Source organism: Hypanus sabinus, chromosome 12, assembly GCF_030144855.1.
Source record: "Hypanus sabinus isolate sHypSab1 chromosome 12, sHypSab1.hap1, whole genome shotgun sequence".
In the NCBI taxonomy this organism is placed as follows: domain Eukaryota; kingdom Metazoa; phylum Chordata; class Chondrichthyes; order Myliobatiformes; family Dasyatidae; genus Hypanus; species Hypanus sabinus.
The window spans coordinates 105,629,285-105,654,197 of record NC_082717.1 but is presented as its reverse complement, the minus strand read 5'-3'; the positions used below and the strand labels follow the sequence as shown (position 1 = coordinate 105,654,197).

The following is a 24,913-nucleotide window of genomic DNA, read 5'->3' as shown; positions in this document are numbered from 1 at the left end:
GAATGAGATGTTGTCTCTCGCCGACGGACACACACCCTGCCTCATGTTTGAGCAGGCATTCCTGGAGCAGCTGCCCGAGGACATACGCCTGCTGCTGTCCAACGCGGATTTCAGTGACCCCTGGAAGGTGGCAGCCCGGGGGGACTTGCTGTGGAACGCCAAACAGGTGAGCGGGGCGTCCATCGCACAGATCTCCCAGCCACGCTCCCGGCAGCAAACCAGTCCAGGCCCGGCCGCAGAGCCCACTAACCCCCGGCCCAATGACCACTGGTGCTTCTACCACCAGCGGTGGGGCGCAGAAGCCCGCCGTTGTCGCCCGCCCTGCAAGTTCCCGGGAAACACCAGGGCCAGCCGCCGCTGATGGCTACGGCGGCTGGCCATCGGGATAGCCTCCTGTATGTGTGGGATAGAAGGTCGGGACGCCGCTTTTTGGTCGATACTGGGGCTGAGGTCAGCGTTTTACCTCCGACGGGTTACGACACCCGCAGCAGGGCACCGGGTCCCCCCCTGAGGGCCGTGAATGGCAGCACAGTAAGGACCTATGGCACCCGTCAGGTGCAGCTACAGTTCGGCCCCAGCCAGTTCACGTGGGACTTCACACTGGCCGCCGTAGCCCAACCGCTTCTGGGTGCGGATTTTTTGCGAGCTCACAGCCTGCTGGTTGACCTGCCCAGGAAGAGACTGGTACACGCCGAGACCTTTCAGACGTTCTCCCTGGGCGCGGCCCAGTTGCCAGCCCCTCACCTCGGCTCCATCACGCTGTCCGACAACGACTTCACCAGGGTCCTGGCGGAGTTCCCATCGGTTCTGGCACCGCAGTTCACAGCAGCCATGCCCAGGCACGGCGTACAGCACCACATCCCGACACAGGGACCACCCCTCCATGCCCGTGCTCGGCGGCTTCCCCCGGACAAGCTCCGACTGGCGAAGGAGGAGTTCCAGAGAATGGAGGAATTGGGGATCATCCGGCGGTCCGACAGCCCCTGGGCTTCCCCCCTGCACATGGTGCCCAAAGCGACGGGGGGCTGGAGACCGTGCGGCGACTACCGCAGGCTGAACGAGTCACCAATTGTAGCGGTGTGCTACAAACAGCGCTAAAATTACGACACGGAGTCGGTAACTGTAGTCGAAGGAAAAAACTTTATTCGAAAACTTCAGCCTCACTTTTAAGCCTCTGTCAACCGGCCCCCCATGGCGAAGAGGCTCCAAAGCTCTGTGCTCGCAAACCCCCGTAGGCTATCTAATTGTGAGTCGGTTCGGATACGCTAGGAAATGAGGCGCTACATAACCCCCCCCCCCCCCAGAACCGGCGATACACCCCCCAATGTCCACAGCCTGGGCCAGAACCTGCTTGGGAGGTCGGCCTCTGCGCCGAGGCGCCGGAAACTCGGCCGGTTGCGCCAGGTCCACATGGGCCGGCTTGAGGCGGTCCACCGTGAAAACCTCCTCCTTCCCCCCAACGTCCAGCACGAACGTGGACCCGTTGTTCCGGAGCACCGTAAACGGCCCCTCGTATGGCCGCTGCAGCGGTGGCCGATGCCCGCCCCTTCGTACAAACACAAACTTACAGTTCTGTAGGTCTTTGGGTACGCAGGTCGGGTGCCGCCCATGCTGAGAAGTGGGTATGGGGGCCAGGTTACCGAGCTTCTCGCGAAGTCTGCCCAGGACTGCAGCGAGTTCCTACCAGCCCCGGTGCTGGAGCAGCTCATCGCAGGTCGCTGGCAACCCCTGGCGTTTTTCAGCAAACACCTGCGGCCACCCGAGCTCAAGTACAGTGCTTTCGACCGGGAACTGTTGGCGCTCTACCTGGCAATCCGGCATTTCAGGTACTTCCTAGAAGGTCGGCCCTTCACCGCGTTCACGGACCACAAACCGCTTACCTTTGCGTTTACGAAAGCATCCGACCCCTGGTCATCCCGCCAGCAACGCCACCTGTCCTACATCTCTGAATACACGTCGGATGTCCGACACGTCTCGGGTAAGGACAATGTCGTGGCGGATGCGCTCTCTCGCCCTACCGTTCATGCCCTTTCCCAAGGGGTAGACTTCGAGGCGCTGGCAGAGGCACAGCAGGCGGATGAGGAGATTCCGAGTTACAGGACTGCAGTCTCTGGTTTGCAGCTCCAGGACCTCCCCGTGGGCCCAGGTGAGAGGACCCTACTCTGTGACGTCGCCACCGGCCGGCCCCGTCCCGTCGTCCCGGTACCTTGGCGGCGACGCGTTTTCGACTCTATTCATAACTTAGCGCACCCCTCCATCAGGACAACTGTCCGGATGGTCTCCAGCAGGTTCGTTTGGCACGGTCTCCGCAAACAGGTCAGTGAATGGGCCAGAACGTGCATGCACTGCCAGACGGCCCAAGGTGCAGCGGCACACCAAAGCCCCACCGCAGCAGTTCCATCCCGCCCACCGGCGTTTCGACCACATTCATGTGGATATCGTGGGCCCCCTGCCAGTGTCGCGCGGAGCGCGGCACCTCCTGACTATCGTGGACCGGTTCACAAGATGGCCAGAGGCGGTCCCGCTCACCGACACCACCTCCGAATCTTGCGCCCGAGCCCTGATCGCCACCTGGATATCTCGCTTTGGTGTACCGGCCCACATTACCTCCGACAGAGGCGCCCAGTTCACCTCCAGCCTGTGGTCAGCTATGGCCAGCCTTTTGGGGACTCAGCTGCACCACACCACTGCCTACCACCCACAGTCGAACGGGCTAGTGGAGCGTTTCCACCGTCACCTGAAGTCGGCCCTCATGGCCCGCCTGCGAGGAGCCAACTGGGCGGACGAGCTTCCCTGGGTCCTACTCGGCATCCGCACAGCGCCCAAGGACGACCTGCACGCCTCGTCGGCCGAGTTGGTATACGGCGCGCCCCTGGCCGTCCCCGGGGAGTTCCTACCAGCCCCGAGGGGGCAAGAGGAAGAACCCGCTGCAGTCCTGGGCAGACTTCGCGAGAAACTCGGTAACCTGGCCCCCATACCCACTTCACAGCATGGGCGGCACCCGACCTGCGTACCCAAAGACCTACGGAACTGTAAGTTTGTGTTTGTACGAAGGGGCGGGCATCGGCCACCGCTGCAGCGGCCATACGAGGGGCCGTTTATGGTGCTCCGGAACAACGGGTCCACGTTCGTGCTGGACGTTGGGGGGAAGGAGGAGGTTTTCACGGTGGACCGCCTCAAGCCGGCCCATGTGGACCTGGCGCAACCGGCCGAGTTTCCGGCGCCTCGGCGCAGAGGCCGACCTCCCAAGCAGGTTCTGGCCCAGGCTGTGGACATTGGGGGGTGTATCGCCGGTTCTGGGGGGGGGTTATGTGGCGGCTCATTTCCTAGCGTATGCGAACCGACTCACAATTAGATAGCCTACGGGGGTTTGCGAGCACAGAGCTTTGGAGCCTCTTCGCCATGGGGGGCCGGTTGACAGAGGCTTAAAAGTGAGGCTGAAGTTTTCGAATAAAGTTTTTTCCTTCGACTACAGTTACCGACTCCGTGTCGTAATTTTAGCGCTGCGTGTAGCACACCGCTACAAGATCATATTGGATGATTAGTTACTGTCACATTTACCAGAAGACAGTGAAAAGCTTGTCTTGCATACTGTTCATACATAAATACATAAATGATCTGAGATCCAGATACATAAATGATCTGGATGATGGGGTGGTAAATTGGATTAGTAAGTATGCCGATGATACTAAGGTAGGAGGTGTTGTGGATAATGAGGTGGGTTTTCAAAGCTTGCAGGGAGATTTATGCCGGTTAGAAGAATGGGCTGAACGTTGGCAGATGGAGTTTAATGCTGAGAAGTGTGAGGTTCTACATTTTGGCAGGAATAATCCAAATAGAACATACAGGGTAAATGGTAGGGCATTGAGGAATGCAGAGGAACAGAGAGATCTAGGAATAACAGTGCATAGTTCCCTGAAGGTGGAGTCTCATGTAGATAGGGTGGTGAAGAAGGCTTTTGGAATGCTGGCTTTTATAAATCAGAGCATTGAGTACAGAAGTTGGGATGTAATGTTAAAATTGTACAAGGCATTGGTAAGGCCAAATTTGGAATATTGTGTACAGTTCTGGTCACCGAATTATAGGAAAGATATCAATAAATTAGAGAGAGTGCAGAGCCAATTTACGAGGATGTTACCTGGGTTTCAGCACTTAAGTTACAGAGGAAGGTTGAACAAGTTAGGTCTCTATTCATTGGAGCGTAGAAGGCTGAGGGGGGATTTGATCGAGGTATTTAAAATTTTGAGAGGGATAGATAGAGTTGACGTGAATAGGCTGTTTCCATTGAGAGTAGGGGAGATTCAAACGAGAGGACATGATTTGAGAGTTAGGGGGCAGAAGTTTAAGGGAAACACGAGGGGGTATTTCTTTACTCAGACAGTGATAGCTGTGTGGAATGAGCTTCCTGTAGAAGTAGGAGAGGCCAGTTCAGTTGTGTCATTTAAGGTAAAATTGGATAGGGATATGGACAGGAAAGGAGTGGAATGTTATGGGCTGAGTGCGGGTAGGTGGGACTAGGTGAGATTAAGAGTTCGGCACAGACTAGGAGGGCCGAGATGGCCTGTTTCTGTGCTGTGATTGTTATATGTTGTATGTTGTTATATCAAAGCATTACACGAGGAATTGTGAGTGGCATTTGATCTTTTGAACAAGGAATTCAAGCATATACTATTTACAATAATCAATAAGCATAACTGATAAGCCTTGTCTGTATTAAAACAAGTTTCCTGTTCAAACTTGAGATCAGTGTGGTTGGCAGGGGCCACACTGTTCTCCTTGTGCACGAGTAACATAAAAGGAATGTTTGAGTTGTAATAACGCATGTGCTTTGGGCCCCATTATTATTATTTTATAGTTATTTTGTTAGTTATTTTATTTTATTATCGGCAATGATAGTTGCTTCGACAAAGGCAGGTACAGAATAAAGTGTAGCAGCTACAGAGAACATGCAGTGCAGGTTAATAATAAGGTGCAAGATCATAACAAGGTAGATCATGAGGTCAAGAATCCATCTTATTGCTCTATGGAACCAATCAATAGTCTTATAGAAACATAGAAAATAGGTGCAGGAGTAGGCCATTCGGCCCTTCGAGCCTGCACCGCCATTCAGTATAATCATGGCTGACCATCCAACTCAGAACCCTGTACCTGCTTTCTCTCCACACCCCCTGATCCCTTTAGCCACAAGGGCCATATCTAACTTCCTCTTAAATATAGCCAATGAACCGGCCTAAACCGTTTCCTGTGGCAGAGAATTCCACAGATTTACCACTCTCTGCGTGAAGAAGTTTTTTCTCATCTCGGTCCTAAAAGGCTTCCCCTTTATCCTTAAACTGTGACCCCTCGTTCTGGACTTCCCCAACATCAGAAACAATCTTCCTGCATCTAGCCTGTCCAATCCCTTTAGAATTTTATACGTTTCAATAAGATCCCCCCTCAAACTTCTAAATTATAACAGCGGAGTTAAAGCCAAGGACCTGATGTTACATGCTTTCAAACTTCTGTATCTCTTTCACTCTTGTTTCCCTTTTCTATATTTCACATCTGTTCATGTTACGCACAACATTAACAGCATCCTTTCCTTTGTGAGGAGACAGTTGCAGAATTCTCACTGAGAACATTCCCTGCATTGTCCATCAGCCTAAATTAAATATCCCTTTACCCTTCACTTACGTATAATTTGCCTGTGGATTTCTCTTAACTCTACATGCCAGCATATTCTTATATAATCAGTCTTCCTTTCTAACTTACTGCTTCATTTCACTCCAATTCTCCGTGCAGAAATTATTCTGGTCAAAACATTGTGTAAACATTTGGCATAGGGGTAGGATAGATGCCGTTCTAAGCATTCCTTGATCAATAATACATCATGGAAACAGGCCCTTTGGCCCATCTTATCCATGCCTACCAAGATACCTATCTGAACTAGACCAAATGCGTCTGTATTTGGTTCATACCCCTCTAAACCAGGGGTTTCCAACCTAAGGTCCATGCACCCCTCGGTTAGTGGTAAGGGTCCTTGGCATAAAAAAATTGGGAACCCCTGCTCTAAACTTATTTTATCCACGGATTTGTCCAAATGTCTTTTAAACATTGCAGTTTTACCAGTATCTACCACTGCCTCTGGCAGCTCATTTCATATACCCACCATCTTTAAGTATTTCCCTCTAATCTTGAATCTATACCTTCTGGGTTCAGATTCCCCTGCCCTAGAAAAAAGGCTGAACCATTAACTTCACTGAACACTTTGGAATGTTATATATCTCTATGAGGTCACCACTCAGCTTCCTACACTCCAGGGAAAATAAGCTCCAATCTAGTCTCGGCTTATAACTCAAGCCCTCTGGCCCTCTGGTCCTGGTAATATCCTTGTGAATCTCTTCAGTCCTCTTCCTATGGCTGAGCATTTGGTTAATTGGTTTACTGTCATCGCATGTACCAAGATCCAGAGCCAAACTTGTCTTGAGTTACTGTTTGTAGAGATCCAATCATTACTGCCACAGTGTGGAAGGCCACACTTTTAGCCCTTAAGTCAAAGGGGTTGCCGGTCTCTCGATGGCAGGAGGTCCTCCCCGAGGCACTCCACTCTATCCGCTCCCTGTTATGCACGTCCACCAATGCCACCCCTCACGACCGACTCTTTTCTTTTCCCAGGAAGTCTGCCACTGGGACCACCCTACCGGCTTGGCTGACGTCCCCAGGGCCAGTGCTGCTCCGGAGACATGTGAGGAGTAATAAATACTCCCCGCTGGTCGAGAGGGTTCACCTTCTACATGCAAACCCCCAGTATGCCTACGTGGTCTTACCTGATGGGCGGGAGGACACAGTCTCCATCCGCGACCTGGCGCCCGCAGGAGCAGCAGACCACTACCCCGAACACTCCACGGTAACTATGATATCCTGTACCGGCCTGGAAGGCTCAATGAGCCCCCTGATGCCCTATCCCGGGGAGCGTGTGCCAGCGCACAGCTCAACCAGCTATACACCCTCCATGCACATCTTTGCCACCCGGGGGTCACCGGATTTTACCATTTCGTAAAAGCCCGGAACCTGCCGTACTCCCTTGAGGACATCAGGACAATGACCAGGGACTGTCAAGTCTGCGCTGAGTGCAAACCGCACTTCTACCATCCTGAAAAGGCACAACTTATCAAGGCCACCCGCCCCTTTGAGCGACTGAGTGTTGACTTTAAGGGCCCCCTTCCCTCCACCGACCGCAATGTCTACTTTCTTAACATTACTGACGAGTACTTGCGGTTCCCCTTTGCCATCCCCTGCCCCGACACCACTGCCACATCCGTCATAAAAGCCTATATCTCGCCTCACGTCTCGGAGCGTTATTGATGGTGCATCAATTACACAGTGCATTCAATTAGAATAAGGTAAAGCAATAAGAATAAAGTGTAAAAGCTACCAAGAAAATGAAGTGGAAGTAAATGATAAAGTGCAAGATCATAACAAGGTAGATTGTAAGCCCAAGAACAGGAATCCACAGGAAGTCCACTCAACTCACTTAACAGTGTCAAGATCCAGTTGAAATCTTCAATAACCTTCTTCACTCCCCACTCCACCACCAACTTCGTGTCACCTGCAAGCTTGCCACTCATGTCAATTAAATTTTCATCCAGACCTTTACTATAACATTGATGAAAACTAAGCAAACACCTGGATTTTGCTATTGTCAAACCGTCAGATTTTCTAAATTATTGGACATTATTTTCAGTTAAAATTCCAAATCAAGTGAATACAGGCAAAATTCCAGAGCACAGTGCACAGAGTTCACCGCACAAACACCCAGCGACGAGACCCCTCCCTATGTTACAATTAAGTTTCCGTAATGACGAGTCATCAGCTGATTGATTATAATAAAGGCCAAGCATTCGGATGATGCACCACAAGTGAACAGTGATCTGATGCTATCTCCTCGTATGGTGACGAAACATTTGCAAGTGGATTGGCAAGATCAGACAACAACTCAACCTGAACATATTTAATTCACTCTTCCTGAGGGTGCCACGCACTACAGCGGTTCTCTGAATTTTCCAGTGAACCCAGTCGTATCAAAGGAGTGCAGCAAACAGAACTTGCCGAGTTTCAAGGGAGGATGGGAAATAACAACCAGTGAACTAAAGGAAGCAAAACAAACAGGGACCCGGTGGGGGACCTAGCGTCCTCGTATTTAAGAGAGAATGCAGGAACCACGGCCCAAGTGCGTTAGAAGATAGACAATTAATACTGGGAATTCCAAACACGAAGACAGCAGATTGTCAGAGTTTGACAGGACAATCGGGACAATAATAACAGCAAAGGTTTGATGTACTCAAGAGTCTGAGCAGGAGAGCGGGGTAGAGCAATGCAGCCAACGTCAGTGTTTCAGGTCAGAGTCCTGCATCAGGACTAGGGTTCTGACCCGAAACAACAATGATTCCTTACTTCCACCCACACCCCACTCAGATGCTGTTAAACCCACTGAGTTCCTCCAGCAGGTTGTCTGTTGCTCCAGATTCCAGATTCTGCAGTCTCTTGTGTCTCTGCCACTCTTGTTTGCCACTATTCTGGACAAATAGCTGTCCGGTTCTGGTAATATCCTTGTGAATAACCTTGGCCTAGAAGCATCCTTCCTGTGCTGAGCAACTGGAAATACATACAACCATCACATTAACAACTTGTTCAGTTGTAACATGACATCACAACCCCTGTATTTAAGTAAGCAAGCAAGCCAATTACCTTCTTCCCTACTCTGCCCACTGCTGTTAGCACTTTCAGAGAATTATGTACACTTAAACCCATCTCACTCTATTCAACAACACCCTCTAGGGTGCTGCTGTTTACTGTACAAGTCCTTCCCAGTTTAATTTTCCCAAATGCAACATTTCACACTTGCCTGAGTTAGGTTCCATCTGCCATTCCTTATCCCACTTTCCCATTTGGTTTATTGGTTTACTATAATAACACGTGCCAAGATACAGTGCCAAGCTTGTTTTTGCGTTACTGTTTATAGAGATCAAATTGCTATAAGGGGTTCAATTAAATAAAGTAAACAGCAGATAAGTGCAATTGTGAAGAAAGCATGTCAGCTCCTCACTCTTCTTCGGAGACTGCAGGGATTTAGCATGACATCTAAAGCTTTGAAAAACTTCTGTAAATGTGCAGTGGCGAGTATACTGACTGGTTGCATTACAGTCTGGTATGGAGTCACCAATGCCTGGATCATGGGTAAAGCCCTCCCAACCATCAAGCACATCTACATGAAGCCCTGTCGTAGGAAAGCAGCATCCATCATCAGGGATCCTCACCACCCAGGCCATGCTCTCTTCTCACTGCTGCCATCAGGTAGAAGGTACAAGAGCCTCAGGACTCTCACCACCAGGCACCCTTCAACCATCAGGCTCTTGGATAAAAGGGGACAACTACACTCACTTGTCCTGTCATTGAGGTGTTCCCACAACCAATGATCTCACTTTAAGGAGTCTTCATCTCATTACCTCACTATTGATTATTTATTGGTATTTATTTATATTTGCATTTGCACAGTTTGTGGTCTTCTGCTCTCTGGTTGATCTTTCAATGACCCTGTTACAGTTGCTATTCTATAAATTGGATGAGTATGCCCACAAGCAAATTAATGTCAGGGCTGTATATGGCGACAGATATGCACCTTGAACTTAGAACTTTTGAACACTAACAATGCAGAATAAAGTGTAGATGCTCCAGAAAAAGAGTCCATGTTATCACACAGGAAATCCATTCTAGGGTCAGATACAGTGGTGAAGATCACCCTCTTCAGTCTCCACTATTCCACCAACTTTGGTGCCATCTGCAAGCTCACCACTTATGCCAATTAAATTCTCATCCAAACCGTTAACATATAACATTGATTCAAATTAGTAAATGCAGTAAGCACGCTGTTTGCCTGGACTTTGACGTTGTTGCCAAAATGACAGGTCTTTCTGAATTATGGGACATTATTTCTAATATGCCAATTCATGTTTAATTTACTCTTTCTAAAGGTGCTGCCAACTGCAGCAGTATAATAAATTTTCCAACGAACCCAGTGAGTATCAAATAAGCTCAGGAAGCGGAGCCTGGCGAGTTTCCAGAGAGGGGCAGTGGATTAAAGGAAGCTGTCACTGGCCGGGCAGGCGTCTGCAGCTCGCCGCAGAGCTCTGGGCTTCTGCATTTCTCAGACACCTGTGTTTACTAATTGTTAGAGCCATTAAACCCAGGTGCGTTTTGTTTAATCTTGCCAAGTTTATTTTTGGCCGTATGTGTTCCCCACATCTTATGATTATTTAAAGGAGGCTCTTGCTGTGGAGTCCTACTGGGGTGTTTGGGAGTATGATTTCTCTCGCAGTGTCACTCGGTTCTGCCCTCAAGGCTCTGTGAGTATTCCTTTTGTTGCCCCCTCCTGGATCAGCGCTAACCGTGACTGAGGCTGCCAGCAAACACCATGACAAGGAGAGTCGGCCATTCCTTCGCACTTGGCTCCAGCGCTGCGAGCCCACACCGTGACAGGAGCAAAAGAAACAGGGTCCTGGTGGGGGACCTGATGTCCTTGCATGTAAGAAAGAATGCAGGAACCACGGCCCAACTGTGTTAGAAGACACTGGGAATTCCAAACACAATGACAGCAGGTTATTGGAGTTCTGCACGACAACACTAACAGAAAATCTTCAAAGCACTCAAGAGGTTGAGCAGGGTTCCAGGGTAGAGGAATGCAATCAATGTCAACGTTTCCTCATCTCCACTGGAAACCTGGGAAAATCAGCGTGTTTTCAGTTGCCAAGGTGAGAAGTGCAGGCCAAAGATGTCAAGGTAGGAATCACTTTAAAATTGCCAATTGGAGACAAGATATAAAGTAAATCTCTTTGGATAAAAAGAGAGAAACAAGGGGGTAGTTACTTGAATTCATTATAGTCGATGTCAAGTCTCCAGAACTGCAGCGTAATCTCCCTTGCACTGAAGAAATCAAATGCAAATTTGGGATTCACCTTGCTGAGCATCTCTGCTTAGTCTAATAGGGATCCCCAAGCTTGAAGTCTTCATGACTGTAGGTCTCCTTCCTGTTCTGCTCAGACGTTCTGTCTTTGGGCCCAAACTTTGCCCAAATACTGTCAAATGTAAGCTCAAGACATAGCACCTCACATTCTCTCTGGGTACATTGTAGCCATCCAGATTCAATGCTGAATGTAACTATTTTAGGTAACTAATATTGACTTTTTCTCTCTAGTATGGTTGTACCTCTCCTATAATTTGTCCCTCTTTAGTTGCAACTGTCTCCAACTTTAAAGAGATCATTAGCTGGACAATTTTGTTCTGCACCCTGTAGTGGGCTCTCCATTGGGTAATGTGTTTGCTTTCTCAACCTGGACGGTGGACTTTGTTCCCCCCCACCCCCAGAGTTGCTGATGTACTTTACCTTTCTGCAACGGAGATGCAGCACCTTGCTTCAATCAAAGACTCACCATTCACGTTAACGTCTTTGTCGAAACAAGTACAAAGACAGTTATACCATGATACAAGTCCAGCACATTAACAGAAGCAAAGGTTGAGTTAGAAAACTTTTCTCTCAAATGAGAATGACTGGGTAAGTTGCCTTATCTTGAAATTCTCAGTGGGAATCCTTAATCCTCTCTAAAAGCAACTATAAAATATTTCATCAGTGAATTACTACTGTATTATACAACAGGGAGTAATGCAGGGTTTAGTCTTCCTGCTGTGAAGATAATGCTTCGAAGAGATATGTTGCTATGATATATCACCCTCCAACCTTCCCACTGGATAAACAAAGTACAAATGGGGTGGGTCTGGTGTTTTCCACAAACTTGCAGGAGCTTACAGTCCAGAGGTTGTGAAAACAGCTCGGTAATGGGGGTAATTGAAGTTGAGTGTATTTGTCCCCTCTGGTTCTGGCTGATGGGTAATAACTGTTCCTGAACCTGGTGGTGAGAGTCCTGAGGCTTCTGTACCTTCCTGATGGCAGCAGTGAGAAGAGAGCACGGCCTGGGTGATGGGGTCCCTGATGATGGATGCTGCTTTCCTGCGACAATGCTCTGTGCAGATATGCTCAGTGGTGGGGAGGGCTTTACCCGTGATGGACTGGGCTGTATCCGCTACTTTTTGTAGGATTTTTCATTCAAGGGCTTTGATGTTTCCATACCAGGTCATGATGCAGCCAGTCAATATACTCTCCACTACACATCTGTAGAAGTTCGTCAAAGTTTTAGATGTCATGCCAAATCTTCACAAACTCCTAAGGAAGTCGAGGTACTGCTGAGTTTTGTTTGTAATTGTACTTACGTGCTGGACCCAGGGCAGGTCCACTGAAATGATAACACTGAGGAATTTAAAGTCACTGACCCACCCTACCTCTAGTCCTTTGATGGACCCCCTGTTTCTTCCTCCTGAGGTCAATAATACTGGGAAAAAAAGATTTTACTTCCTGATTTCTTTTAGGTGTATTTTATGGATTTTGAGTTACTGATTGGGGCACGACTGCGCAAGCATGTGGCGGTCAGCCAGTGAGAACAGCGGGAAGAGAATAAAAGGAAGACAGATTTACAGAGCGGGCGCCGAGTAGCGGGTGACAGAGTACTAGGAGACTGGCTTTGGCTCAACTGGGCTTAGGCGATAGAGGGTCGAGGCCAGGTAGGTTATCTGTAAAAAGTAAAGACAGACAGTTTGTGTGTGAGGCCGGTTTTCTGTGCTCAGTGTCAGATGTGGGAGGTGCTGGAGATTCCTGGCCTCCCTGACAGCCACAACTGTGCCTGGTGTGTTGAGCTGAAGCTCCTTAGGGACCGTGTTAGGGAACTGGAGATGCAGCTCGATGACCTTCGTCTGGTCAGGGAGAGTGAGGAGGTGAGAGAGAGGAGCTATAGGCAGGTAGTCACCCTGGGATCACTGGAGACAGAGAAGTGGGTAACAGTCAGGAGGGGGAAGGGCAAGAGGCAGATGCTAGGGAGTACCCCAGTGGCTGACCCCTTAACAATAGGAATTCCTGCTTGAGTACTGTTGGGGGGGACGGCCTACCTGGGGGAAGCAACAGCGGCTGTGCCTCTGACACAGAGTCCGGCCCTGTGGCTCAGAAGGGTAGGGAAAGGAAGAGGAAGGCAGTAGTGATAGGGGACTCTATATTTAGGGGGTCAGACAGGCGATTCTGTGGATGCAGGAAAGAAACGCGGCTGGTAGTTTGCCTCCCAGGTGCCAGAATCCGGGATGTTTCTGATCGTGTCCATGATATCCTGAAGTGGGAAGGAGAACAGTCAGAGGTCGTGGTACATATTGGTACCAATTACACAGGCAGGAAAAGGGAGGAGGTCCTGAAAAAAGGCTACAGGGAGCTAGGAAAGAAATTGAGAAGCAGGACCTCAAAGGTAGTAATCTCGGGATTACTGCCTGTGCCATGTGACAGTGAGTATAGGAATAGAATGAGGTGGAGGATAAATGTGTGGCTGAGGGATTGGAATCAGGGGCAGGGATTCAGATTTCTGGATCATTGGGACCTCTTCTGGGGCAGGTGTGACATGTATAAAAAGGATAGGTTGCAATTGAATCCCAGGGGGACCAATATCCTGGCAGGGAGGTTTGCTAAGGCTATTGGGAAGAGTTTAAACTAGAATTGCTGGGGGGTGGGAACCAAACTGAAGAGATGGAGGAGAGGGAGGTTGGCTCACAAATACAGAAAGTTTGGAGACAATGGGAAAGGGAGGATAGGCAGGTGATAGAGAAGGGATGTGCTCAGACCGATGGTTTGAGATGTGTCTATTTTAATGTGAGGAGTATCATGAACAAAGCGGATGAGCTTAGAGCGTGGATCAGTACTTGGAGCAATGATGTTGTGGCCATTACAGAGACGTGGATGGTGCAGGGGCAGGAATGGCTACTTCAATTGCCAGGCTTTAGATGTTTCAGGAAGGACGGGGGGGAGGCAAAAGAGGTGGGGGCATGGCACTGTTGATCAGAGATAGTGTCATGGCTGCAGAAAAGGTGAAAGTCATGGAGAGATTGTCTATGGAGTCTCTGTGGGTGCAAGTTAGGAACAGGAAGGGGTTAATAACTCTACTGGGTGATTTTTATAGACCACCCAATAGTAACAGGGGCATTGAGGAGCAGATAGGGAGACAGATTCTGGAAAGGAGTAATAATAACAGGGTTGTTGTGGTGGGAGGTTTTAATTTCCCAAATATCGATTGGTATCTCCCTAGAGCGAGGGGTTTAGATGGGGTAGGGTTTGTTAGGTGTGTTCAGGAAGGTTTCTTGACACAATATGTAGATAAGCCTACAAGATGAGAGGCTGTACTTGATTTGGTATTGGGAAATGAACCTGGTCAGGTGTCAGGTCTCTCACTGAGAGACCATTTTGGAGATAGTGATCACAATTCTATCTTCTTTACCATAGCATTGGAGAGGGATAGGAACAGACAAGTTAGGGAAACGTTTAGTGAGGGGAATTATGAGGCTATCAGGCAAGAACTTGTAAGCATAAGTTGGAAACAGGTGTTCTCAGGGAAACATATGGATGAAATGTGGCAAATGTTCAGGGGATATTTGCATGGGGTTCTGAATAGGTATGTTCCAATGAGACAGGGAAAGGATGATAGGGTACAAGATTAATGGTGCACAAAGGCTGTTGTAAATCTAGTCAAGAAGAAAAGAAGAGCTTACGAAAGGTTGAGAAAACTGAGCAATGACAGACATACTTTATTGATCCCGAGGGGAAATTGGGTTTCGTTACAGCCACACCAACCAAGAATAGTGAAGAAATATAGCAATATAAAACCATAAACAATTAAATAATAATAAGTTAATCGTGCCAAGTGGAAATAAGTCCAGGACCAGACTATTGGCTCAGGGTGTCTGACACTCCGAGGGAGGAGTTGTAAAGTTTGATGGCCACAGGCAGGAATGACTTCCTATGACGCTCAGTGTTACATCTCGGCGGAATGAGTCTCTGGCTGAATGTACTCCTGTGCCTAACCAGTACATTATGGAGTGGATGGGAGACGTTGTCCAAGATGGCATGCAACTTGGACAGCATCCTCTTTTCACACACCACCGTCAGAGAGTCCAGTTCCACCCCCACAACATCCCTGGCCTTACGAATGAGTTTGTTGATTCTGTTGGTGTTTGCTACCCGCAACCTGCTGCCCCAGCACACAACAGCAAACATGATAGCACTGGCCACCACAGACTCGTAGAACATCCTCAGCATCATCCAGCAGATGTTAAAGGACCTCAGTCTCCTCAGGAAATAGAGACAGCTCTGACCCTTCTTGTAGACAGCCTCAGTATTCTTTGACCTGTCCAGTTTATTGTCAATTCGTATCCCCAGGTATTTGTAATCCTCCACCATGTCCACACTGACCCTTTGGATGGAAACAGGGGTCACCGGTGCCTTAGCCCTCCTCAAGTCCACCACCAGCTCCTTAGTCTTTTTCACATTAAGCTGCAGATGATTCTGCTCACACCATGTGACGAAGTTTCCCACCATAGCCCTGTACTCAGCCTCATCTCCCTTGCTAATGACAGAGATCTAGAAGATTATAAGACTAGCAAGAAGGAACTTAAGAATGAAATTAGGAGATCCTGAAGGGGCCATGAGAAGGCCTTGGTGGACAGGATTAAGGAAAACCCCAAGGCATTCTACAAGTATGTGAAGAGTAAGAGGATAAGACGTGAGAGAATAGGACCAATCAAGTGTGACAATGGAAAAGTGTGTATGGAACCGGAGGAAATAGCGGAGGTACTTAATGAATACTTTGCTTCAGTATTCACTACGGAAAAGGATCTTGGCGATTGTTGGGATGACTTACAGTGGACTAAAAAGCTTCAAAATGTAGATATTAAGAAAGAGGGTGTGCTGGAGCTTTTGGAAAGATAGGGCATTGAAGAATGCAGTAGAACAGAGTGATCTAGGAATAATGGTGCATAGTTCCCTGAAGGTGGAATCTCATGTGGATAGGGTGGTGAAGAAAGCTTTTGGTATGCTGGCCTTTATAAATCAGAGCATTGAGTATGAGAGTTGGGATGTAATGTTAAAATTGTACAAGGCATTGGTAAGGCCAAATTTGGAGTATTGTGTACAGTTCTGGTCACCGAATTATAGGAAAGATGTCAACAAAATAGAGAGAGTACAGAGAAGATTTACCAGAATGTTACATGGGTTTCAGCACCTAAGTTACAGGGAAAGGCTGAACAAGTTAGGTCTTTATTCTTTGGAGCATAGAAGGTTGAGGGGGGACTTGATAGAGGTTTTTAAAATTATGAGGGGGATAGATAGAGTTGACGTGGATAGGCTTTTTCCATTGAGAGTAGGGGAGATTCAAACAAGAGGATATGATTTGAGAGTTAGGGGGCAAAAGCTTAAGGGTAGCACGAGGGGGAATTTCTTTACTCAGAGAGTGGTAGCTGTGTGGAATGAGCTTCCAGTAGAAGTGGTAGAGGCAGGTTCGGTATTGTCATTTAAAGTAAAATTGGATAGGTATATGGACAGGAAAGAAATGGAGGGTTATGGGCTGAGTGCAGGACAGTGGATCTAGGTGAGTGTAAGCGTCGGCATGGACTAGAAGGGCCAAGATGGCCTGTTTCAGTGCTGTAATTGTTATACGGCTATACGGAAAGCATCAAGTTGGATTAGTCACTGGGACCAGATGAGGTGTACCCCAGGCTACTGTGGGAAGCAAGGGAGGAGATTGCTGAGCCTCTGGCAATGATCTTTGCATCATCAATGAGGACGGGAGAGGTTCCCGAGGATTGGAGGGTTGCAAATGTTGTTCCCTTATTCAAGAAAGGGAGTAGGGATATCCCAGAAAATTATAGACCAGTGAGTCTTACTTCAGTGGTTGGTAAGTTGATGGAGAAGATCCTGAGAGGCAGGATTGATGAACATTTGGAGAGGCATGATATGATTAGGAATAATCAGCATGGCTTTGTCAAAGGCAGGCCGTGCCTTATGAGCCTGATTGAATTTTTTGAGAATGTGACTAAACTTATTGATGAAGGTAAAGCCATAGTTGTAGTGTATATGGATTTCAGGAAGGCATTTCATAAGGTACCCTTTGCAAGGCTTATTGAGAAAGTAAGGAGGCATGAGATCCAAGGGGACATTGCTTTGTGGATCCAGAACTGGCTTGCCCACAGAAGGCAAAGAGTGGTTGTAGATGGATCATATTCTGCATGGAGGTCGGTCACCAGTGGTGTGCCTCAGGGATCTGTTCTGTCACTCTTTGTGATTTTTATAAATGACCTGCATGAGGAAGTGGAGAGATGGGTCAGTTAATTTGCTGATGACGCAAAGGTTGGGTGTGTTGTGGATAGTGTGGAGGGCTGTCAGAGGTTACAACAGGACATTGATAGAACGCAAAACTGAGCTGAGAAGTGGCAGATAAGTGTGAGGTGATTCATTTTGGCAGGACAAATATGATGGCAGAATATAGTATTAATGGTAAGACTCTTGGCAGTGTGGAGGATCAGAGGGATCTTGGGGTCTGAGTCCATAGGACATTCAAAGCTGCTATGCAGGTTGACTCTGTGGTTAAGAAGGCATACGGTACATTGCCTTCATCAATCATGGGATTGATTTTAAGAGTTGAAAGGCAATGTTGCAGCTATATAGGACCCTGGTCAGACCCCACTTGGAGCACTCTCAGTTCTGGTCTCCTCACTACAGGAAGGACATGGAAACCATAGAAAGGGTGCAGAGGAGATTTACAAGGATGTTGCCTGGGATGGGGAGCATGCCTTATGAGAATAGGTTGAGTGAACTCGGTCTTTTCTCCTTGGAGTGACGGAGGATGAGAGGTGACTTGATAGAAGTGTATAAGATGATGAGAGGTATTGATCGTGTGGATAGCCAAAGGCTTTTTCCCAGGGCTGAAATGGTTAGCATGAGAGCACACAGGTTTAAGGTGCTTGGAAGTAGGTACAGAGGAGATATCAGGGTGTTTTTTACGCAGAGAGTGGTGAGTGCCTGGAATGGGCTGCTGGCGGTGGAGGTGGAGGCGGAAATGATAGGGTCTTTTAAGAGACTCCTGGATGGATACTTGGAGCTTAGAAAACTAGAGGGCCATGGGTAAAGCCTTGGTAGCTCTAAGGTAGGGACATTTTTAGCACAGCTTTGTGGGCCAAAGGACCTGTATTGTGCTGTATGTTTTCTATGTTTCTATGATCATGAAAATCTCCATGAAATTTCCCTATCACGCACCATTTTTTTTAAAGAAATGCCTCTATATGTTATTTCAAATCATAATTCAAGTCAGGATAACTGATGCCAAGATTAAGGAAGGCATTTTTGTTGGTTCACAAATCAAACAGGTCATCAATGACAGGCAATTCGAAGAACTTCTAGTGGGACAGGAGAAAATCGCATGGAAGGCAATCAAAGATGATGTTGAACATTTTCTTGGCAACTACAGAGCATCAAACAATGAGCAGCTGGTTGACAACGTGCTTCAAGCATATAAAACCTCTAAGTACAACATGTCACTAAATATTTATTTTCTGCATTCCCATTTAGAATTCTTCCCTGCAAATCTTGGCGTCAGTGACGAGCACAGTGAAAAATTGGAGAAGTGGTATCAGGCAAATGGAATCCATCAATGCTGGCTGTATATTGTTGGACACTGAAGCGGGAAGCCTCAGACACTAAGTACAGATGAAAATCATGAATAAAACATCTTTAGCTTAGTTGAGCTATTGCAAAACATCTGCACTGTTATGCAAATTATATTCAATAAAAGTTAATTTGTTTCTCCAATTTCCTACGTGATACAAGTAATTTGAAAATATATTTGTGTTCAGCTTCAAGCAGTCTGTCATAAACAAAATAAAATTCTGAGGAAGCAACACTTCCAAAAAAAATCTGTCGCATGTAATCAGCTCCTTGGTCTTGCTGGCATTGAGTAAGAGGTTGTTTCTGTGGCATCACCCAGCCAGGTTTTTGATCTCCCTCCTAAATGCTGATTTGTCATCACCTTTGATTTGCCCTACCACAGTTGTGTCGTCAGTAAACTGGAGATGCGCTTGTCCACACAGTCAGGAGTGTAAAGCGAGTAGGGGAGGGGGCTAAGTACACAGTTGTGTCCTCTCATATTTGAATAATGAAAGGTTAATTCGCTGGATTTTCTCATACTATGTGTGAGGATTCTGTTAATTTCAGATATTCTGAGCAATATTGATACAAATCAGTCATGAAGAAAAGAATATCAGTAAATTTGAACCAGCACAGATAAAAATTACAAGGGTGTGTCAGGACTTGAGGAGCTGAGCTATAGGGAGAGTTTGAATAGACTAGGGCTTCATTCCCTGGAGTATGGCAGAATGAGGGGAGATTTGATCGAGATATACAAATTTTATGAGTGTTATAGATAGGTTTTCTCCACTGAGGTTGTATGAGACTAGAACTAGAGGTCATAGATTAAGGGTGAAAGTTGAAGTAATTAGGGGGAACTTCTTCACTCGGAGTGGTGAGTTTGTATAACAAGTGGTGGATGCAGGTTTGATTTCAACATTTGAGAGAAGTTTGAATAAGGTTATGGAGGGATATGGTCCATGTGCAGGGAAGGGGGTCTAGGCAAAATTATAGTTGGCACAGACTAGATGGGCTGAAGGGCCTGTTTCTTTGCTGTACCGCTATATGACTCTCTGAAAAACATAATAAGTTGAAGATCCACAAAAACAACAAACAAAGGGCACTACGGAGACATGTAGACAAAGCAATGTTCCAAGTGGGTCCTTCGGTCTGAGCTTAATAACCTGATTACATGTGATTCACTTTACATTCATCCTGGGCAAGTGTTCTTATCAATGTACCCATTGCAGCCAAGAGCATTTCAGGAAAACATTGTCGAATTGTGCAGTGAGACATAAAGACTAACTATTTACTTGTGTTGAAGTTGCACACCTAGGGATTAATTAGTCTGCAGAACAAACTGCATTCAACCAGAAGTGGTTGCTTAAGCATTTGTAAGTGGAGAACATTTTAATTTTATGGTAGGCTAAGAATATGACAGGAACAAGAATAATCAGCCAAGCTATTACTTAGTTACTGCGAGGGTAATTACATGGATAGTTGAGCAGGGTTGGCTGTTGGGATAGAAATTTGTGCTAGGTTTCCTGGTAAGTTCAGTCTTCACTGGAATCAAGGGAGCCGAATGCGCAGGAGGTAGTTGAAACGTGTAACTCATACCCTCCCATGTGCTTGCAACTAATGACCAAGGCAAATTTCTCCCCAGTTACCAAACCCCCTCGATAAATCAAATAAGCAACTTCTGCCAATAGGCTCCATTATGAAAATTCTCAAACCCTGTATACTAGCATCACTTTAACTACATGAACACAGCCTATTACATCACAAAAACATCAACTGTAACTTCATACCTCCAATACATGCATTAACTATCACAGTAGTTACAATTTTTCACAGTTTATATAAGCTATTTCCAGGGACCACAATTCTTATCGTGACCGTTTCTGATTGAAAGTTTTCACAATGTTTATTAACCTCTTATTCTCATCCTTAGCACCTCTCTTGGTGTCTTACTGTGGACCTTGTGCGAGCATTTTTGAAACTATTGTCTCCAACTTTCCCTCCCTTGGTGGCCTCCAGTGTATTCAATGCGTCCTATCTTGCCAACACTCAGTACATCCAAATATCGTGCATGGGTTCTTTAACCTCCTGAAGTCATTCACGCGCAGAAGCCCAGCTTTCACTGAAGGCTCTGACCTCCGCCAGCTTTAGAAATTCAGCAGCGGTGGCGGCTGCGAAGGCTCAGCGACACCACATTCTTCTCCAGACTCACCCAATACAACTGCACGCCGTGACCTGCTGATTTAGCCAGGGCAGTCTCCATATCCTTCCATTTCCCTCACATTCAGGTGCTTGTCTGAACATCGCTTAAAAAGCCCTTGTGTATTTGGCCTCTACCACCACCCCAGGCAACATATTCCAGGCACCCACCACTCTCTGTGTAAAAATTAAAAAATTAATCTTGCCCCACATAATTTCTTTAAAATTACCCCCCTCTTAGCTTAAATGCACACCCTCTGGAATTCCACATTTCAGCCCTGGTAAAAGATGCTGTCTGTCTACTCTATCTATGCCTCACGTTATCTTACAAACCTCAGACAGCTCTCCCTACAGCCTCCACCTCTCCAGATGCAAACAACAAATTTCATGTTGTGTTTCCACGCACATGTGACAAATAGACAGGCAGTCACCTCCAAAATTGGGCCTGTTTTTCACAAATAGTCCTTGCCTGTAATGTACTGTGTCTTGACTGGAAAATTAGTGGTTTACGAGGCATTTGAGGAGAAATGGTGGGGGGGGGGGAGGGTGGAAAGGGAAAGAGAGATAGAGGGGGGGAGAGAGAGAGGGAAAGAGCGAGAGAGAGAGAGAGGGAGGGAGAGGGGAGAGAGAGAGAGAGAAAGAGAGGGAGAGAGGGGGAGGTTGGGAGGAGAGAGAAAGGGAGAGGGGGAGAGAGAGGGGAGAGCTTGGGGAGAGAGAGAGGGAGGGGGAGGGAGAGAGTGGGAGAGAGAGAGTGAGAGAGAGAGAGGGGGAGAGAGAGGGGGGAGGTTGGGGGAGAGAGAGCAAGAGGGTCTATGTGCTACAAGTGAAAGAAGGTGCCTGTCAAAATGCCTAACATGTACCAAGACACAGTGAAAAACTTTGTCTTTCAATGCCATCCAGCGAGATAATTTCATCACATCAGTGCATCAGTACAGGACATGGGAAAACACTAACAAGGTGCAGGATAAAGTGTTACAGTTACAGAGAACGTGCAGTGAAGGCAGACAAAATGGTGCAAAGCCAGGAGTCCATCCTGTGAGATCAGAAGTCCATATATCGTACGAGCGGTCTGCCCAGTATTTAATAGCAGTGCGATGGAAGCCGTCCTGAAGCCTGTCGGAATGCACTTCCAGGCTCATCGTCTGTCTTGTGGGTGGAGGGGAGACTAGAGAATGCCTGGGGCTGGAGGGGTCTTGATTATGTTGGCTGGTTTTAGTGAGATGCTGAGTGGAAGTGGGCCCACTGTGCTCAGCTGCCCCAGACATCCATGTAGAGGTTGGCCTGCCATTTTCCTCCAGAGTCCAGTCCTGAGATCCATCTTGTTGGGGCTCTCACACCCAGGACCAATTTGGACTCCCACCACTTTCAATGAGCACTGCTGGACAAAGACTTGTGATGCAAAGGTGAAAGTAAGTTCTATTTAATGTTTCAATTACTTATAAGTGTTTCAGTTGATTTTTGTCGATGCATTTTCAATTATTCACGATAGATTTGACAGCCAGCGAAGCCATGCTCCCAGCTTTGCCAGCTGTCAAAGATTATCAAGAATATTTTGGCTTGCTCGCTCCCGTACCACTCCAAGCCAGTAAAAAAGACCTTTCACATCTGGCCCAGGTAAGTGTGGATGTGGTCAGGCCTGGGCAGCAGTTCCAGAACAGGAATTTGGTCAGCACGGCTCAGCAGCAGAAAGTTACGTTACCTGTTGGCATCGGACTTAAAGGTAATTGTTCTCAGAATCAACAGACTGAGGAATACAGCTTAGAGCTGTAAGCAGCCAGATGTTTGACAGATTTCAGTTTTATTTCTGCCTTTGCTTGCTCATTCTCAGCCCGACAGCTTTTCAGTCAGAAGAGGCTCAGCTGTAAATCATTCGAACACTTCCTTCCTGGGCTCGTTTGCAAGACAGAGCTTCTCTGCAAATTACAGACACGTGTGAAAATTTCTCAACTCCGTATCGAATCCAAGTGATCTGCGACGATTATGCTGAGACAGGGATAAGAGAAAGTAACATTGCTACGCGGGGCTGGCTGCGAACTGCCATGAGAGAGGTAAGAGGATACTCTCAGAGCGGAGTCCCGTGCTGAGCACATCACTTCCCAGCACAGGGTTCAATTCCCACCGCAGGTCGTATGTTCTCCTCGTGACCGTGTAGGTTTCCTCCAGCCGCCACAGTTTCCTCCCATATTCCAAAGGGTATGGTGAGGGCTGGTGAGTAGTGGGCATACCATGTTGGCACAACAAAGGTGGTGGCTCTTGCGGGCTGCCCCCAGCACATGCTCGCTGATTTGATTTGATGCAATGACGCAGTTCACTGGTTGTTTCGACCTACACGTGACAAATAAAGCTGGCTTTTAACCTTTTCTCAACCTCGATCTGATACAGCAGTTCTGGCCACACCATGGTGCAGTGTTCCTGTCGGCTGGACATCGCCACTGCATCTGCCCCGCATGGAAACATTCTTTTCCATCCAAAAAGAGGGGCCTCCATTTAGAACAGAGATGAGGAGGAAATTCTTCAGCCAGAGAGTGGTGAATCTGTGGAATTTGTTGCCACAGGTGGCTGTGGAGGCCAAGTATATTTAAGGTGGAGGTTGATAGATTCTTGATTGGTCAGGGCATGAAAGGATACCAGGAGAAGGCAGGAGATGGGGGCTGAGAGGGAAATTAGCCATGATGAAATGATGGAGCAGACTCTATGGGGCAATTGGCCTATTTTGGCTCCTATATCTTATGGTCTTAGGGTCTTACTATTCAGGCAAGTGGCCAGCACAGAACGTCCCAGAGATACTGTAGGACAAAAATCTGATTGGTGGCTCCCTGCGTAGACTGTCCAAACCATCTGGCAGTATGCATCATTGCCAGAACTCACCAACAGGGAGCAATAGCTCACTTAGCAGTGAGAGGAGTCCCTTGCATCACATCCTTCCTGCAGGGAATCTCACCTCTGTTGCACGCTGTGTTTCGGAAGGCTGCAGTGGCCACCTCTTTGTAGATTGTGTACTTGCGAAAGGACGTGGAGAAGGATGCAGGTGCCTTGTCACGGTTCACCTTGAGCAACTACATAACAGAGGACTGGCTCAACTACAGGCTCGGGTGTCCTTAAGGGAATGGCGCCAACTCCGTGATATGGGAGAGCACGATGGGGGAATGCACTGAAGCTGAGTGCAGCCAGTACAAAGGCTCTGTGGGCAAGGACTCCATTCCAAGGTTCTTAAGACCATAAGACATTGGAGCAGAAATAGGCCACTTGGCCCATCGAGTCTGCTCCACGACAGCTGATTTATTATCCTTCTCAACCCCATTCACCCCGTCACCTTTCTTCTCCCACAGGACATTGAGAGTTTGGGTCTGGTGGTGAAGTCCCTCAAACACCCACAGTTAGTGTTGCCCCATTGGGGTGCTGGGGGTGGGGGGGTGTTTGCATGAGTGCTAATGGAGCTATATATACAAAACGCACTCACATTGGTCGTGTATAGAACTCATGGAACTGTGAATATAGAGACGGAATGACACTACACCTGTGAAGAGCCATGCACTAAGTTTTTCTTTTGTACTTGTGCATATTTTTTATTGTGAATAAAAGGTATTTTTCAAAATTCTCTCTCCTTCCTTTGCTCATGAGTACCGAAGTCACCTCTTGTGCCTTGGCATCAGGTTTCCCCAGAGATTACCTCTGAGAGGCATCCCGAGGTAATCTGATAATCTGGCGACCAATTGTCCTGAAATCCAGATGGTTTAGGCCGGGGGTCGGCAACCCGCGGCTCCGGAGCCGCATGTGGCTCTTTTACGTCTGTGCTGCGGCTCCCTGTTGCTTTGGGAAATAATTGGTTGTGGCGACCCTTTTCCTGGCACATCCGAACCGACTCACAATTAGATAGCCTACGGGGGTTTGCGAGCACAGAGCTTTGGAGCCTCTGCGCCATGGGGGGCAGGTTGAGGGAGGCTTAAAAGTGAGGCTGAAGATTTCGAATAAAGTTTTTTCCTTCGACTGCAGTTACCAACTCCGTGTCGTAATTTTAGCGCTGCGTGTAGCACACCGCTACATGGTCAGTATTTAATTAAAATGTATTTTATGTTAGTTTGTTAGTTTTTGAAATGTAAATCTAAATTTGAAGATTATGGTGATCTT

At 47.5% G+C, this 24,913-nt stretch overlaps 1 protein-coding gene across 3 annotated transcripts in view; it reads right to left on the bottom strand.

Moving 5' to 3' along the window:
- The window catches only part of LOC132403223 (filamin-A-interacting protein 1-like), a 381,794-nt gene that overhangs the window by 163,118 nt on the left and 193,763 nt on the right, over positions 1 to 24,913 (bottom strand). The window contains exon 1 of one of the 3 annotated variants that reach the window (XM_059986629.1): positions 1,569 to 1,853. The exons of the other annotated variants lie outside the window; for them this stretch is intronic. Coding sequence (XP_059842612.1) covers positions 1,569 to 1,709 — 141 coding nt within the window. The 5' untranslated portion in view covers positions 1,710 to 1,853. Of the gene's footprint in view, positions 1 to 1,568; positions 1,854 to 24,913 lie in introns of those variants that run through there. 3 annotated transcript variants of the gene reach the window in all.